Consider the following 18150-nt stretch of genomic DNA (forward strand, 5'->3'; position numbering starts at 1 on the left):
GAGAGAGAGAGAGAGAGAGAGAGAGAGAGTAATGAAACACAGTTTTATAGTAGTCAGGACTGGAGAAAGAACTGATATTGATAATATTTAAACTAGTAGATTTATTCAAAGAAATTGATTTGTGACTACTGTAAAAATGGCCAAATATTAATTGCGGAATATATATTCGCCCTCCGATCCGCGGTCGGCGCTATATTATGAAAATAATAAATTATTAATGAAATTAATATAAATTGAATGAATATTTAACTACAAATTATATATTAGTAGAGGTTTATTTGAGTATCTACAATTCTTTTTTCTTGTTTTTATCGTTCGTATATTTTTTTTTCTTTCGTAACTTCGCTCTACCCGTTAATGCGTTATGAAATCGCGGGACGCGCGTGAACCGCGCGCGGTGTTCTTTTTTTTTTTTTGTCTCTTAGATAATTTATAATTATACCGACACGGTTGGCTCGAGTGTGTCAGCCAACTCCGTCGGGGAATATTGAAACGCCGTTCTCGGAATTCGCGCTCTGTGTAAGTTGGCCTTGCGAAATTCGCGCGCAAAGACAAGGAGAGCGATTATGGGTGCTCCCTTAAACTAATTTTACGAATTGGCCAGTGCAAAATAAATCCGTTCGAAACGCCTGTTTCGAACATCGAAAGACTGAATTGTTGAATTGAACGTGCCGCGGCTGGCTGCGGGTTTGACGCTCCTTTCGTCTGAAGGGGAGGACGGGAGACCCGTAGTGTTCACGAAAGGGCGGGGAACCGAGAAACAGAGAAATGAAAAAAAAAAAAACTGTTCGTGGGATGGGGGGGGAAAAGTGGAGCGATATTAGATGGGAAAATGGCTCGAGACGCGTACCTGATTGCAATTATAGTCAGCCGCCGCCATCCGCGACACGATTTGGTGTCAGACTGAATTGGACTGATTTATCTATTCTTTTTCTTTTCTTTTTTTTTTTTTTAATTGTTCTAATTAGTCGACTCTACATTGGACTGATGTTTAAACGTTTCTTGACTGATGTTACCAAACGATGTTAATTAAAAGTATCTATTTTCTAAGTTAACACGGTTAGAAAGCACGCGAACGCGATCAGATTGGCAGGGCACCGCAGGGATTCGAATCACCTGAGAAACAGAAGAGGGGGAAAAGTAGAATCTTATGTGACGAACGCATATAATATTGTATAATCGTTTTAAAGCAGGATCGGCGCAACGCGTTGAGATTCATTTGTTGGTACAGCACACGTTTTTATTTTCTTTATCGCTTTTGTACTATCTGACATTACCCACGTTTTCTTCGTTTGCATCTCGTTTTTGTTTTTCCATTTTTTGTATTCCTTTTTGTTTAAATGATAGGCTTTTAGCGCACAGACACACACACGTATACATGCGCACACTACTATTGTTTAATTTTATGGTCAGGGGTAAGAGGTATTATACATTACATAGCTACATTACGCGCAACACATTACACACACAGGCAGACAGAGACGAACGCAAGTCTTCTCTTTGTATTCTTATTTCGTTTCTCGTAATTATTAATCCGTAGACTTACGCAATAAGGACGATAGGATCTTATACGCTGTTGTTCTCTTTTTATCTCTGATTGTTGTGACTTTCATTACGTTTCGTTTGCCGTTCTTTAAACGCAATCAGCTATTTACAAGTACAGGCGGAAAAGCAAGCAGCAGCAGCAGCAGTTTTGTGCGACAGCTATCTTAATAATGTAAGCCGTAATTCCGTTTTAATTGCCCTACGATATAGAGTTAAATTACTGATCAACCACGGATACTGAGCAGACATACCATCGACGATAATCATTACCTGTGCGATGGAAAAAAAACACAAAATAAATATCGCGATACCGATGAATAGAATTATTTTGTAATCCTGAGTTAGGAAGGAGAGGAAGTTAGAGAGCGAGAGAGTGGGAGAGAAAGAGAGCGAGAGAGCGAGAGAAAGAGAGAGAGAGAGAGAGAGAGAGAGAGAATGAAGGGAAAGAAAGCAGCGAAGCATATTGAGAGCAAAACGAGCTTAATTCGAAAATTCGTCAGATATGTAAAAATTGTATTGAGGTAAATAAACGAAAAAGAATACCGGTGCCATCGGCTGGAGACATTTCGAAACGTCGGGGGAAACATGGAAAAATGAAAAGTCTGAATTTCTCTTTTTTTTTTTCCGGTAACGACTCCGTTTCGGGTACAAATCGTTTTCAAACACACGTTAAGCGAGTATGTCGAGCGTTACCGTGCTTACTTATTATTTGTTATCTGCCAAGGTGTTCTGGTTATAATATATATTTATTGACTATTATTATTATTAATATTATTATATTATTATAATTATATAGTTATGATTTTTATTTTTAAGCAATGTCAAATGCATCTTAATATATTTTCAACTTTTTATATATATAGATATATATAACATGAAATGTACTATTTGGTTTAATAACTCGCTTTGTATTTCTTCATTTTACTTTCTTCTACATTTTTAGTACACACGACCTATCGCATCCTCGAAAAAGAAACAAACAGAAAATAAGAAAAAGAAACAAAGAACGATGGTGACAACGTTTTACAGCATAACTGGTTCGGTATTTCCTCCTCGTGCGTGCACGAGTCTTGTGCCCTTTGAACGGTACTTGGAGCACGTTGCGTGTCACGCCTTCTTTCTTTCAGCTGGAAGGTAAGTTACGTGTCGATAACGAGACACATGAACTCGAGTGCTCGTGTCGTCGTGATCGTCGGATGGAAAAACGACACGGCTCGAAATACCATCGTTCGTGGGCCCACGGACGGCGGCGATCATTCAATGAATCGGGTAACGATCGCAGCCACTGCGCGCGGACACGATTTCATTATACTCGACGCTCGTGTTTTACGTTCACTTTTTTTTCTTCCAATGAGGCGCGTGGTCGCTTGGAGAGATCGAAGTAAGAACGATTCACAATCAGCAGAACCACGAGGGTGTGTTACAATGGGTTTATTTGGTATTTCATGGAAAACGGGCGCACGATACATGTAATCCTGCCCCCGTTTTTTTCTTCTTCTGTTCCCGGGGAAAATGAAAAGCAAGGAATGATCGAGAGGACCATACGTGACTCTCTCTTTCGATACGTGTTTGAGAGCAAGATCGACCGTGAGAGAAACGAGGGCCATTCGCGGTACGCAGAAAGAGAGAACGATTAAGCCGCCACGCCGCTCGCCAGGCTCACGCATAATTATTACGTTTACTTCGAATTGCATGCTTTAAGTGTCACCCAGAATGCTCAGTGTTTCCTTCTCGTCGTCTCCTTCATTTCTTTTCATAAGTTTTTTTTTTTATTATTTATTTAATATTTTTTTTTTGTTAAATCCTTACGTTCGTCGAACTTCGCGTGGTCGCGTTCGCGACGCCTAACGAAGCGAACATGTGTATACTTAGAATGATTGGGAGAGCGTTCATGTCGGAAACGAACGCATAATTTTTGTATAACTCCCTCCCCCACCACCTCATCCGTTGATCCACGTTCCAAAACGTTTCCCTTATTGTTCCCCCCCATTCTATCTGTTGCTCGGATACGAGCGTTATTTACGTGTGCGACTGTGTATGTACATACATATATATATATATATATACGTACAAATGTCAGTATGCGTGTGTATATACGACTATTTCACAATTTCATCGGAAACCACCGGTCGACTTCATCAGCGAGAAGGCTGTTTGCACAATTTCTTTTGGCTGTAGTTTAACGAGACACGAGGCGGCTTGAGAAATTGGATAAAAAGCTTTTTCTACCGGAAGCCATTTCGAACGACGGTGTTGTGGCCTCGCCTCATTCGGATCCGATGGCTAAAGGGTAGAAGATACGGGCTTTATACACTGGCACACGTACATATATACTAGCACGCGCTCGTGCACACGTACATGTGTAAGGTAGTATGTAAACGCGAGACACAAAAAGCAGCGTCTGACCGGATCTTTTATTTATTTATTTTTTTTTTTTAATTAACGAGCACCACGCGGCCATTACAAATGAACCGCGTGCGCGACTCCTTATTGACGCTTAACTCGTGTCCGTATCCGTGCTTCGTTTCGTTCTTCATCCGCAGCCCTTAGTTTTCCCTTTCTCTGTTACTCCCTTTCTTTCACTCGGTCGTCAGTTCCCGCTCGTTCACCCGCCCACCAGCTCGTTCCGTTCTCTATCTCTTTATTCCAATTGCATACACCGTCGTTGAATACACACACATAAATAGAGTCGCGGCGGACGTGTCTGAGACGCACGGAATCGTTCCACTTGTTCTCCGTGTGCCCGCGAGCGCGCGCTCGTCCGCTGCTCGCCACCCTCGTACGTCTTAACCCTTCAGCCTTTGGTTCCGTGCGCGCGCGGTTCGAAGAAAAGACTGGCATTGAAAGTTCTTACTTCGCTCCCCCGAAAGGCGACCAAACATTTCGAAACGTCGTCGAAAGAGTTTCCGCAACCAACCAACCTACCCCTCGTACCTCTTTTCTCTTTTCTCCCGAGGGCGGTCTCGAGTACGTTGCCCGCGTATCGAATACGCCCCCGTTGCTCTTTTCGTTCTTTTTTTTTTTTTCAATCGTTTATTTCCCACGAATCGTAGCCTCGTTTAATCCCGTCACGTTTATACATCGTTTTACAAAACGTTTGGAGGGGAAGGGAGCGCGCGCGAGACCACGCGGAAAGTACACAGATTGCACCGCGATCGCGAGAGTACGTGGATGCGATCGTTGAAAGGTTTTCGCGTGGATACGTAAGGAGGCTGTCTTCAGCTCGACGACGGGAACGCGAACTCTGTGAATAATATGAAAAGACGCGACAATAACGGGGCCGCCGAAGGGAGAGACGAGATGAGGGGCAAACGAGCGTGAATCGCGCGACGCGAAAATGCTCGATCGAAGAAAAGATTCGGGGAGAATGTTTCGGGGTTTGTCCCGCCTTTGATATAACGGTAGAATTCACCCTATAAATCTCTGTCGCAGCTAGGGAAAATGCCAATCCATCGCGACTGCTTCGAACTGACATCTTCTTTCAGCCTCCCGTACCTGTTGTGTTGGAATTATCGCGACGTTTAGGAGAATACGAGCACGAGCACACAGAAAAAGAGCGAAAGAGAGAATGAACGAACGAGAGAGAAAGAGAAGAGGAGTTTATCGCTTGCATCGCCCTTTGATATGGGATAGGGTTTATGTGTGGGGGTTGCAGCTGCACGAGGTGCATTGTTGTGTTTCAGTGCTCACCTCTATGACGGGGCTGACCTTGAACTCTCTGAACACCCCCCCGTCAGCGAAGAAGCTGTTCCGCTGCCAGCTGTGCCACAAGGAGCTATGCAGCAAAGCATCCTTGAAACGCCACGTAGCCGACAAGCACGCCGCGCGACAGGAGGAGTACAGATGCGTCATCTGCGAGCGGGTATACTGCTCGCGTAACTCCCTGATGACCCATATATATACCTATCATAAGAGCAGACCCGGCGACATTGACATTAAGTTCTTTTGAAGGTTTAGATAAGGTAGGGGACACACACGCCAACAACAACTTGTTCAAAATCTCACACTTTTCATAGTGTGCGCGCGTTTCTCTCGCGTTTTTTTTTTTCTATCTTCTTGATACATATACATATATCGGTGCTTCCTACTCTCTTCTCTGACCATCCTTGTAATACTACACACCTTTTTACACCTCTGTTTCGTTCGACCCGTGTTGTAACTCTATTCGTCGTTGGAACGCTCGCGGCTCGGGTCACAATCGCGGCATAATCGTTGGTTTATACGCAACGACCTCGGCTCCTCTCGTCAACGGTTCCCTCCCTTTTCCGCTTTCCGGTACTCTTCTCCCCTCAGTCCCCACTTCTCCCCGGAGACACACACGGTGCATGCCAGAGAAACCGGTCTCCCGACTCCCACGTGGAACACGACCCTTATTCTTCTTCTTGCAGCTCGAGCTTTCGTTCCAGCGTCGTCAAGTTCATTCCACCGTCCTCCGGCCGCGGTTCTGCTTCCTCCTTCCTTCTCCTCCAGTCGTCCTTCGTTTCTCTTCGGTGTACCGTACGGTCACCGATCGAATTCTTCCGGTATTCGTGGCTCCGTTATATGTACCTCCCTGTCGGTGACTCGGGATCGCAATCTCCGCTGCGTGGAGTATGTACAGCCATTCGTGGCGACGCTGTAAACCGCGAGAAATCGTCGATCGATCATCAGAAGAGATCGTTGAATCGTACCACCGAAGGGATTCACACGTGTGTGCGATGATCACGAGAGTATTCCGACTTTATTTGGGTTTCGTCGATAGACCCAAAACAGAGAGTGTACGATTACGTTTCAGGTCCTTCCCACTAACACCCCCCTCACAACTCTTCCCTTCTTTTTTTTTCTTTCAGTTGATAAGTTTTGTGGCAATCACCCTATTATTTACGTCTTGCGTACTTTCTTTGTTCATTTATCGTTTTGCTTGTCTATTTTCCTTTCTATTACATTTTTTTTTTTTTGTTATTGTTTCAATTATATATCTCTGTCGTGGCTTTTCGATGTTCGATGTTGTGTGCATGCTGATGTGTATCGTCGTTTTTGATGCTCGTTTCGCAGCTTCGGTGTGCGGTGCTTAACCATGGAACGACGTCGGCTTCGAGAACGTTGAATCGATTGTTCGTTAAACCGTCGATCGAAGACACGTGTCAACGGAATCGTTCCTCGAGCTGTGCATCCGCTCGCATCTCGCTGCATGACGACACGGTGCAACGCGCGATCGCGCGCAAGCCCGTTATTGCGCATCTTTACAATTTAAGTCCTCTTCAATTTCGTTCTATCGCTATCCGGGTAAACACGGTTACTCTTTCACATTCGTCGCTGAATAAATCTATCCGCGCATCGATCTTTTTTTAGCAACTAACCGGAAGAGCATGACTGCATGTCCCCTGGCACGCACACAATTTCACTGGAACCGAAATGCACACTCTTATCGCGGCAAGTAATCGTGGCACGTTTCATGCACGACTTTTGTTGTAGCCTTGCACTTTTTTAAACGTTCAAGTAACACTTCTGGATTAACTCTCAGAAATTGTATCGTAGTCCAAAGCATATCTGCATTGGATTCGACACACGACACACGCGTCTGGCACGGTGGTTTTGGTCCTCTTCATCTCTACTCACTCGACTAATTACAACTTGGTTAATTAACGACACGTACATCAAGTCGCAATGGGGATCCTTTACGATTCGACACACTCCGATATCGATCGATGAAGAAGCGGCATTGCTCGCGGAGAGAAGCAGATATTAACCCTGTATTGATCCTTGTTCGATCCCGAGACAGTTGACAGGGTGGAATTATACGCCGAGGTCGTCTCGAGACTGGAACGAGGAACCTCGGTCGAGAATCGTTCAGCTTCCAACATAAGACACTAATACACCGACGGTTGTTCCAACGTCAAAACTCCTGACAGAGGCTGATCTATTATGCGTTCCTCCTCGATTTCGCGAATATCAAACTACCTATCCTTTTGCAGATTAAACCCTACGGTAACGTGCTGTTTACGGTTTCCCGCGAGAACAGTCTCATAGAAATCGATCGTACTATCGTCGATCCTTCGAACTGGAGGACCTAATTGGTCCAATTCATTTTCCTGATGTATTTCTAAGGACTGTTCTCGCGGCGACCGACCGCAGACGGATTCGTCGCAGAATTATCTGACGAATGACGGACGGTTTTCAGGTACGGGCAACGGGATGCATCCAGCACCGTCGACGCCTCCCTCTGCCATGTACCGGATGCCGCCGCCAACGGCGGGCGGCATAAACGAGCCAATGTGTGCGAGTTCTGCAACCGCAGGTACCGCACCAAGAACTCGCTAACCACGCACAAGAGTCTCCAGCATCGTGGCTCGAGCGGCATGCTGAAGAAGCTGCTGAAGACCACGGGGATCAAGGTTCTGGGCAGTATGCACCAGGCGCAGATGCATCAGCAGCAGCAACAGCAGCCGCAATGAAAATGACGGAACCGTCTTACAGTCACCCCGTCCCGGACACTCCGTATCGTCATTCTCATCGTCGTCATCGTCTTCCCGTATCAATTCGGTTCTTCGCTGTTCATCGCTGCCGTCGTTATCTTCGTGAATGTACGCGGATCAAGGGCAGGTCGTGACCAAGCGCATCCGAACGTGTCAGAAGAGCATCGAGAGACGTGCGTTTATCATTAGATCCGAGCTCGAAGCATCCGATCACGGATCAAAGTCGATCCACGTTACGGTGTGGTGGTTGTCCTCGCGCAATAGTCGGCGAAACGATCGATTGGCTCTCCGAACCCACACGAAAACTCTTCCGCCAGAGTAATCACGGTTTCCGTTCACCTCCGTGTTGTAGTCGTCGTTTTTATAGTTCTCCATCGAGTCAAGACTGCGATCAATCCAAAGAAGAAACAGAGAAGAGAGAATCGACTGAGACGCGATCCTTAATATTTCGTGAGAATTCTTGTGAATCGTTTAAGGTTCCCGTGACACCCGCGAGCTGAGAATACATTCCATTGCGTCGGTTTCCAGCCTCGCTGTGTGTGTGTGTGTCGACGGCGGAGAGGCTCGAGCCGATTCGACGAGGCCTTGAAACGCGACTATTGGTTTAAGATTGTTCTACGAAGAAACTGCACTCGCACGGGATCGCGATGCTTGAGATGTAAACGTTCTTGAACGAAGTAATCGAACCCTCGTTCGAGTATTTCGTTTCCATCGAAAGTAGTCTTCTTGCTTGGCGTGTTCACGCGCCGATCGCGGTCATTGTTTCAATCAGTCCCAAGAATCGTGTCAATTCATCATGCTAACGGAATACAAGCAGTAGACAACAAAGGCCCATTCGATCGTTTAACAGGACGGATTTCGGCCGGGAACCACGGATTGACGCGTGCACGATGAAGAAAGATATAAAGGGAGAAGTAAATGCAATTGTGAAACCGTATCAGAAAGGAATCGACGCATCTCGTATTGTACATATATGTCACGCGCGGTACACGTGTGGTGTACGTTCTTGTCGACGGAATTTATTCTGCTCGCGAATAGAGGTAAAAGGTTACATATACATATTATACAGTCGCGTAAGTATTCGGACGGTTAGGGGGGATCGTGTAAATCGAGAATCTTAGGCCTAAGTGAAATTCAACTACAAAGTCTACGAATATGTGCTCAAATTTCCGGAATTGGGAGAGAGGAAATGAAACGACGTAGGGATGGGCGGGAACGATTTGGGAACGTCGAGTGTGGGTGGTTTGTGGAATCGAATTAGGGAAGAGTATAGAGGGTGATATTATGCGGAGACAAAGGAACAGACGATGAGAACAGAGTGGGAGAAAGAGCGTAGAAAAGTGCAAGTAGAAGTTATATGGGCTCTTACACGTGTACAGATCCGTCATGCGCGCAAATTACACAGACTATATTTTTAACTCTTTAAAAGTAATATTTTGAGCTGTAAATGTATATATATATATGTGTATATATATATATATATATACATATATAATATTCATACGATAATTGATAACGATGATATTCTCTTGTTCAGGTTTTATAAGTGCGGGAAAAAGATGGGAAGAGAAATAAAACGTGAGGGGAGAAACGAAAGAAACATGAAGTAGTTCGAGACGTAGGTAGACAACGGCGGGCAGGGCGGTGGGTCTCTCGCGTCCTCAGTTTTCGTCCCAAATCGAATACAACGCGGGTACGGTTGTTAATTAATGCGTCTCATTGGCGAATGTGTGCAATATTACGAGTAAGGGGTAAATTATGACTCGAGACCGTCCCTGGGGCGTGACACCCTCGTTTCCGACCGATGAATTTCTTTGCGTCTCGCGATCTACATTTCGTTTTCTCTGTATGTTTCATCGCGATCGTTCGAACAGCATGGAAAAAAAGAATGAACGAATGAAGGGGGATAGTGAGATCCGATTAGGCCAAAGAAAAAACGATCGAATGCTCGTTTCGAATATTCTTCGGGAAAACTGAGAATTTCAGGGGTTAGGATGTGGGGAAAAGAAACGGGCGCGCCGAGAGATCATCGCACACACTGCCTTGTTCTTTGAAATTTTCGAGTACATCCATGCTTAGTGAACGTACAAGGTAAAAGAGGAACGCCCTATAAAATTGTTCGTCGCGCAACATATTCAGGTTTAGAGCTCAGTGTAAAAAAAAAAAAGAAAAGATACAAAGTTGATGTTTTATCTTAAGGGGGTGGGGGTTACAAAGAGACAAAACACAGAGGAAGGAAAGAAAGGAAATGCCATCATTAACTAACGATCAAGTACAAATTGTTTGAGGGGAAAATGAATAAAAGAAATTACGTCTTCGTCTAATTCTTAGGTTCCGTAGCAGTCGGTGTTTAATGGAGAGAAAAAGAAACGGGGGGAAAAGTATTTGAAAAGCGAGATAGAGCGAATCGTGTGCGTCTTCTCGAGTTTTAACGTCGGCGGGCACGGAGAGTAGAAGGGAAGTGGGAAACAAAAGGGATTATATAATGAGAAATCGCGGAAACAGGAGGACGAGAGAACAATTTTTCCAAACATATCTTCGCGAGAACGACAAGTATACCGTGAATGAAAAGAAAAAAAATTATACGATTTTAGATTTAGGTGTCTTCCGATGGCGGGAGGTTTTTAACATATTGCGTATACATTCGTAGATATAAAAGGAACGAAAATTAAACTTCTTTCCCGCGGCCGGCCAAAGCATAATGTGGAAAAAGAAAAAAAAAGAAACGAGTGGGAGAACGTTCCTTCCGCAATATGGGGAGGGCCGGGACTTATGGCACGCGCGTGTGGACATCTTTGCTTTCCGAAAATTTGTTTTCGACTTGGGAAAAGCCTAAAGGTAGAATTCGTTAGTGAAAATTATCCTAGTCATTTTGGAAACGTTTTATAATTCTGTGATACGCTATGTCGAACGCGGAGAAGCATCAAAGTACGAGTATATTTCGGCGCTACAAAACGAAAGGGGAACAAGGAACGCGGACACGAAGGGGCGGGGGGATGGGGGGTAGAAAGAAATCGAGGAATAACGACAAATGTCAAGCGAAACGTTCCACATTATGATTGCCGGCGTGTGTGCAGATATGTCGCATTTGTAGCGAGAGGAAATTAATTGGTTAATTATTATCGGGAAATTCTGTGATGTCCTTCAGTTGGGGTATACTAGAACGAAAATATTAGAGGTATATGAAGAAAACAAAAAAAGTATACGGAATTAGATCGATGTTCGGTGTTGTGTAAGTTAATTGTAAGAAAAATGAAAAAAGCCGAGACGAGTCTCTATTATACCGAGAAGATTAAATCGGATGCTGTCGGTGATCCCCCGCGATCGATCGAACGACTGCTGATCCATCATCGAATAATTGGATTATAACGAGCGGCACCGTAGGAAATTACGTCGGGAAACTCTGTAGAAAAAGAAACGCGCGTTGAGCCACGAGGCTCGGTGATTTTTAAAGATCGATACGATACCAAAGTGAATTTGACTGTTGTTGCGAATTTTATTTTAATTCTTTCGTTTGTTCTCTTGTTCCTTTTTTTAAAGCGAGACCAAAGCGATCAACGAATTTTCCCGACGATGGTGTAGAAAAAGACGCTTTCTAATGATCGGCAGTCGCCTCAAATCGGGGGATGAAGCGCGCAGTGTTTGGATATAATAAACATATCTCTTCAGGGTACTCGACCCATTACACTGTCACGGTGTTAAATCGAAAATTCGAAAAAACGATAAAAAAAAATAACGGGAAACGATACACATACACACACAAAACACATAGAATCTATTCCAATGTGCCAACGTCTTCGAAACGAGGAACTTTAGGTCTTTTACTATTTACACGTGAAGGGAATAAAAAAATGTAGTTAGCGGCGCGTCGCATCTTCTTTCGAGAAACGAATATTACCAACATTACTACTACTACTAATCGTTCTAGGATTTAAAGCGAATATTATCATAACGAAATATTATCGAAGGAACTTTTGTCGAACTTTAATGCATGGATTTTTGTCTTGTATGCTATTACAATGAGAACAAGACGTAAGAAAACTCTTAACGAAAGAGAGTAAAAAAGAGAGCGAGAGAGAGAGAGAGAGAGAGAACGTGAGAGTGAGAGAAAGAAAATATTTTAAACTATCTATTTTTATTTGCGTTCTAAATATCACTTGCGTGTAAATATTGAATATCGATATGTAAGTAACGTGTACCTCTGATGTGTGAATTTACAGAGGAAACGATATATCATCGTAAAACTGATACTGGCATAGGCATTAATAATTGTGTCGGCAATGGAATGCGATCCGTGCGAAGCGGACGTTGGTTATGGCTCTGCATCACCGTGTGAACGATACCTGGGTTACTGTTGTCCCGAGGAAAAACCATAATTTGTATCATAGTACTTCCTTTTTTTTTTCTCTCGCCGTTCGCGTGTCGAATCGCAACGACGAAACCACTAACAGCCGACTTTTCATCTGCGCAAGAATTTTTATGCCGTAAGCCTTGACTGTAATACGAATAATCCGGATGCAATTGTAAAGGGGAAGCTCGTCGAACGTGGACGACATCGCGAATAATTCGCAATCTTGCGGTGACTCCTGTGTTCGACGAGTTTCACCAATGGAACTCATACACGTAGATTCTTCTAGCTTCCGTTCGACCTGTTATAGCTGACGTTGGACTTTAAATATTGTAAAACGTGTTTATCGATGCTTTACGTTAGTTGACATTCTTGTTTTCCTTTTTTTTTTTTATGAACGACTCGTATCGCGTTTGAGCAAGCTGCTATAGAGCTCAAAATAATTTCCTGGCGCTGTGACGAAATACTTTGATACGCGAATTTACTTTCGAGAAGGCTGATTTTTATAATTTTTAAACGTCAACGCGTTGAATTAAGGACTCAAATTTATTTTTTAATTAGTTTCCAAACTCGTTTTTTTTTAAAGAACGTTCCCTACATTTAGGGAGCAATCGACTGATTAGATTGTTTTTTTTCGATTGGTTTTAACTTGTTCTTGATTATGTGATATTGTTTTACCAAAGAGCATCGGGAAATTGTGAATGCTTTTCGGACCTTCGACCGGTATCCGCTTAGGGAAGAGAGTTCTGTGAATGAAAAAAGGACAGTTCTTCGAGTAATCGACAGCGTTCCACTTTTGATAGAAAACAAAACCGTTCCACTTTGCATTTATTACGCCAACGATCTCGTGTAATCTCGATCGAATCGTCCCAAGGCGCTGGATATCGGCGAAAGCCCGAGAAAGCGTTTCGAATATATTACTCTCGATACGAACACTCTTCGGTTTCGGTTGAAAGAGAAACGAAATTTTACTTCTTACTATTATTTTTCCAAAAGGGGGATTAGAAAACAAAAGTGAAACTACGAAGGGAAGAGAAAAAGATAAAGAGAGAAGAAGAAAGAAATGCATCTTCGAATCGAAAGCAAAGGAAAAAAATAGTTGCTGACGGACGATGTATAATTACGAGAAATCGATAGGGGAAAAAAAAGAAAAATAAACGGACGAAGAAAAAAATGTAACGTCGAGCATATAGGAGAAAGACTACTTAGATTTATTTTTATTATGTCTTCAAAAAGACTTTAAATATAATATTTATATTGTGCCATAATTAATATTAACAGAACCTTAAGTATAAATTAATTGTTACGAAAGTTTTTAAATTTATCGGAAGGGGAAAATTGCAAAAACATTAAAAAAACGAAAAAACGCTGAGAGGATCCTTCCTCAGATATCACTTAACTGTCTATCGATAATTATCTTGTACGATAGTTCTTAAGGAAAGAATCCGCGTCATTTTTAAATGAAACATCGTATTTACAAGAGAAGCTAGGATTAAATAACAACGGTTGATCACCTTCGCTCATCAATGTAACACTAACAACTGGCGTAGCGTGTTTCTTTTTATCACTTCTGTCCGTAAACAGGAAAATATTGTAGAAAATAGAAAGGAATAGAAAGAGAAGGACAAGAACACCCGCCGTTCTTCCGCGTACGAAGTCCGGATCATCTTTGCTTCGTTCTTGCCAAAATTGTGAAGTTACAACGCCACCCTTTCGACGCGAACGACAACTGGTACCGAAACCGAATCATCGACTCGTTCCTTGCCAATACTTTTCTGAGTCTTATTTATTTAGAAATTTCTTTATCGGCGTTGGAACGAGAGTAAATAATCAACCGTCCCGAATGGAAGGAAACGACTGTAAAGCGAGTCGATCGTACCTAATTGTTAATCGTTTCACGAAGAAAGGGGCGACGCTTGTATACCAGAAAGAAATATTGCAAATAGAAGAAGACGAACGGAGGAGGTATGGTCGACCGTACGAAAGTGTTAGACCATGTAACGCATTTCTGAACTTTTTGTCTGTGCATGAACAGACTCAATCTACTTCAATCTTTCCTTGCATGCCGACAATTTCGTGCACCTCCGTTCGGTCTGTCTACCACGTGACACGCACACCGCATCGAATATCATCGTTTCATTTGACTCTACATATCGTCTGTGAGTGTACTTCCATATGAATATGCAGATCCTCGTGTCACTTCGATATATATACATGTATCGTATCGGAACTACATTACGTTGTTCTGCTCCGTGTATTATTATGTATGAATTTTTCTGTACTGTCGAGTCTTCTGCCTGTTCAACGTTATACATATACATATATATATCTGTCAGTAATGTTTATTATCATTAATCGATCACCAGGGATAATTACGATCGTTTAGATAGTTCGTAAAAGGGAAAGAAAGAGAGAAACGATGTACGATATTGGCGAGGAATCGATGGCACGTTATGTTAACTTCTTATGTACATAAATATATATATGTATGTATATATATATAATATACAGATATGTACGTATACATACATAACACGCATAAAATATATATACATATATATACATATATATAATATACATATATAGGCCTATTTTGTAAGGATTCTCCTTTGGTTTTATTTTTATGTTAATCTTTTGTCAATTTGTTACAGCGATTTACGAGAGTGATTGTTTAAACAAGTTAAGGAGAACTTACTGGATACTTATTATTATTATTATTATTATTAATATTATTAATATTATTATTATCATCTTCATTATCACATTTATTTGCTATTATAATCATATTATTGCTATTATTATTATTACTCTTATAATTATTGTAATAATAATTATTAGTGCTAGAATTATCATTATTATTTTTATTATTGATTTTGTCATGATTACATAATCGTTCGTTTTCTTTTTTTTTCTTAAAGTCGATCGATCGCGATGTGTGCGCGCATAAACATTAGGACATGCTTCGCGTCGCGTTAAAACATTCAGAGACCTGTTGCGAATCGCCCGCCCACACATCGTGAACACCCATAGTTTTTCTCGTTTTTTTTTTTGTTTTTTTTTTGTATGTTTAGCCTTTGCGATTTACTTCTTCCACGTCGTAATCACGAAGCGTCGGTCGATGGTTTCCATCCGTTTGTAATCTTAATTTTATTCCCCGTGCGTAATTTACCGTAACGAAGCAGAAATTATTAAGAGATAGACCGGGTCGTCGAGCGCAAAAGGATCCACGTGTTGCAAACAAGCGTTCCACACAGTCCGCGTTCGCTCCGTTCGAGTTCGTTATCGTTTCGCGAGTCGGGCTCACGTAAATTCCCTCGGCAGCCTAAAAATTCTTTGTTCACACGATCGTCCGTTTCGCGTCGTCGATGCACACAACCCACCTCCCCTTCCACGCGCGATTTCACGCAGCCACATTTTATATTCTTCGTATCGTGCTCGCTTTACAATCGTTCGTCCGGCACCAATCGTTCACGATCTTCAGCCAAAGTTTTCGCGTTAACACATATACACACACATACACACACACAGCCACATAGAGAACAAGAGATAGGGAGAGAAGGAGTGCGTGAAAGAAAGAGAGAAAGGAAGAAAGAAAGGAGAAACAAAGAAGAATCCGCGCGGAAGATGCAAAAAAAAAAAAATAATCACGAAGTAATCATTCGCGACGTTGTGGAATCTTTCGTGGACAATCACGGCCCGACTATAATTGTAATTGTAAACAAAGTGCAACACGCTGCCTTGCTGAACAGTACAAGTACAAAACGAATACAAATACATAAAAAAAAAAACATGTCTTCGATTTAATGGATGGAAATGATTCCGGTAGTTAAGATATCAAAAGAAAAAAAAAATGATACGCGAGTGTGGAAAAGAGAAAAAAATACTTTAAAAATGGATAACGACGAAGAACAAAGCGTTTAATCGTAGGAGAATGGAAGAGAAAAATAAAAATGAGCATCCGTTGTAAGCAGCGCCGCTGTTCGCCGAGCGTGTACGAAGAGAAAGAGAGCGAGCGATAGAGAGAGTGAGAGGAAGAGAGAGAGAGAGAGAGAGAGAGAAATATGCGACACGGCGTGCGTTCGTTCACAAATACCTCAGTTGCCGAGGCCTCAGACATTCACAAACGCACAGACGATGGTTCTTCCAACAAACGTCCGTTCATTCCCAATCCCTGTCGAAGTTTCTGTGAAGCTTTTATAGGGGTCGTTGAGCAATCGGAGGGGCAAAGGGCTGGGGGATTTCCCGTATCCTGAGTAGGTGTCGTTTCTTTCCTGGTTCCTCCTGTCTCGCTCGGGGGATCACGGAAAGAAAAGCATCCGTTATACGACAATGATATATCAGGAATCGAAACGCCGCCGTATCAAACGCGCCACGGATTCGTTGGTCCATGGCGAGAAGACGTCACTGCCAAACAACAAAAATTCAGGTCGAAGCCGTATCTAAGGCGACCGAGGTTTCGTTACTCATCGAAACGAAAGCTGAGGAAAGGAAACGTTCCCGGGTCTGAGGCCCGGCAACAACAGATTCTCATCTAAGCTACAATAGTTGTTGTACTTACTTGTCTTCTATTTTGTCACTACATTGTCTGGGTATTATCGCGAGCAGGGTGACGCGCCTCGTTCCCTGTATTACCCAATTGAATCGAAAGTATATACGCGTCGACGAAGTCCCGGAAGGACCTTCTACAGCTGGACAATATAGTCACGCGTAAACTTGGAGGCGGACGCCAATCAGAGGTGATTCTTTTCGTGAGAACAAGTCGGAAACGTAAGATCTCGTTTTCTATTGTACGATACTTACTTCGGAGTTTTAATATTTTCGTTGTTTAATTGCGAAAGATCTTTAGTAGCTTCTTTATAAAATTAGAAATGATCGTATTCTGTTTTGTCGATTCGTTTTTTTCGAAAGGAATCCCTTTCCCGAACACATTGCGCATGTGTTTCGAAAACATCCGTGCAGGTGGGGAACGTCGCGCGTGTACCGAGAACGTGCAACAGTCGCGCCGTATTATTATATTTTACAGAATGCAAAGTATAGATATATAAATAAATGAATAAATAAATGAAACTATATATATATTGTTCCGTTATCGCCGTTATACCATCCGTGTAACATATAACATTGCGAATAAATTTGCAGTTTATTAACCGACGAGAAAAACCAGTCTTCTTCAGTGTGCTCCGTAACGATTTAATGAGCTTCTTTTTTCCGTGTATCAGTAATATCCATGATATAACGTATAAATATATATATATATATATGAATAAATAAAGAAATAAATGAACGAAATTAGTCTTTCTTGTGTAAACAAAAAAACCGAAGAGAGAAAGAACGAATGAGATGCGACTGAGAGTGGAAAAAGAAGAGAGATGAAAATGAGAGGCAGCATGGGAGAAGATTGAGATCGACCGATCGATCGGAGGTTGATGTGTATTTAAACGTATGTAACGTAGCATGTACGAAACTTCCGTGAAGGAGGATCCGCTCGTAATTGCGCGCCTGTGAATTCTTTTTTTTCGCCGTGGCCGAGGAACGATTATTGAAAGCGCGAGAAACCGATCGACAAGAATCTGCGGCGATCGAGAAATTCCATTGGCGCGACCACGGAGACTAGCCGAAGATGATCGCTTTGAAGTCGTCGGTAGCAGCGGAGGGAAATACGATTTATCGATCGTCTGGGATTTGAGGTGAAACCGTGCGCACGATCGATTCCGCGACCCAAATCGAAAAACGATGAACGGAGAAGAAAGAGAAAAAGGAATGATATATAGTTCAATACATATATATATATATATATATATA

The 18150-nt window shown here is 42.5% G+C and overlaps 1 protein-coding gene across 1 annotated transcript; it reads left to right on the forward strand.

Moving 5' to 3' along the window:
- Window positions 1-5239: 5239 nt before the first annotated feature.
- LOC107192854 (zinc finger protein PLAG1-like) lies at window positions 5240-7979 on the forward strand. Its single transcript, XM_015582195.1, has 3 exons — window positions 5240-5407; window positions 5503-5507; window positions 7706-7979. The coding sequence occupies exons 1-3, from the start codon at window positions 5240-5242 to the stop codon at window positions 7977-7979; spliced, it is 447 nt and encodes a 148-aa protein (XP_015437681.1).
- Window positions 7980-18150: the final 10171 nt, after the last annotated feature.

This window comes from Dufourea novaeangliae, unplaced genomic scaffold (genome assembly GCF_001272555.1).
Source record: "Dufourea novaeangliae isolate 0120121106 unplaced genomic scaffold, ASM127255v1 scaffold447, whole genome shotgun sequence".
In the NCBI taxonomy this organism is placed as follows: Eukaryota; Metazoa; Arthropoda; class Insecta; order Hymenoptera; family Halictidae; genus Dufourea; species Dufourea novaeangliae.

Coding starts and splice junctions, on each gene's coding strand:
- LOC107192854 (XM_015582195.1), top strand. CDS start 5,240: ATGACGGGGCTGACCTTGAACTCTCTGAACACCCCCCCGTCAGCGAAG.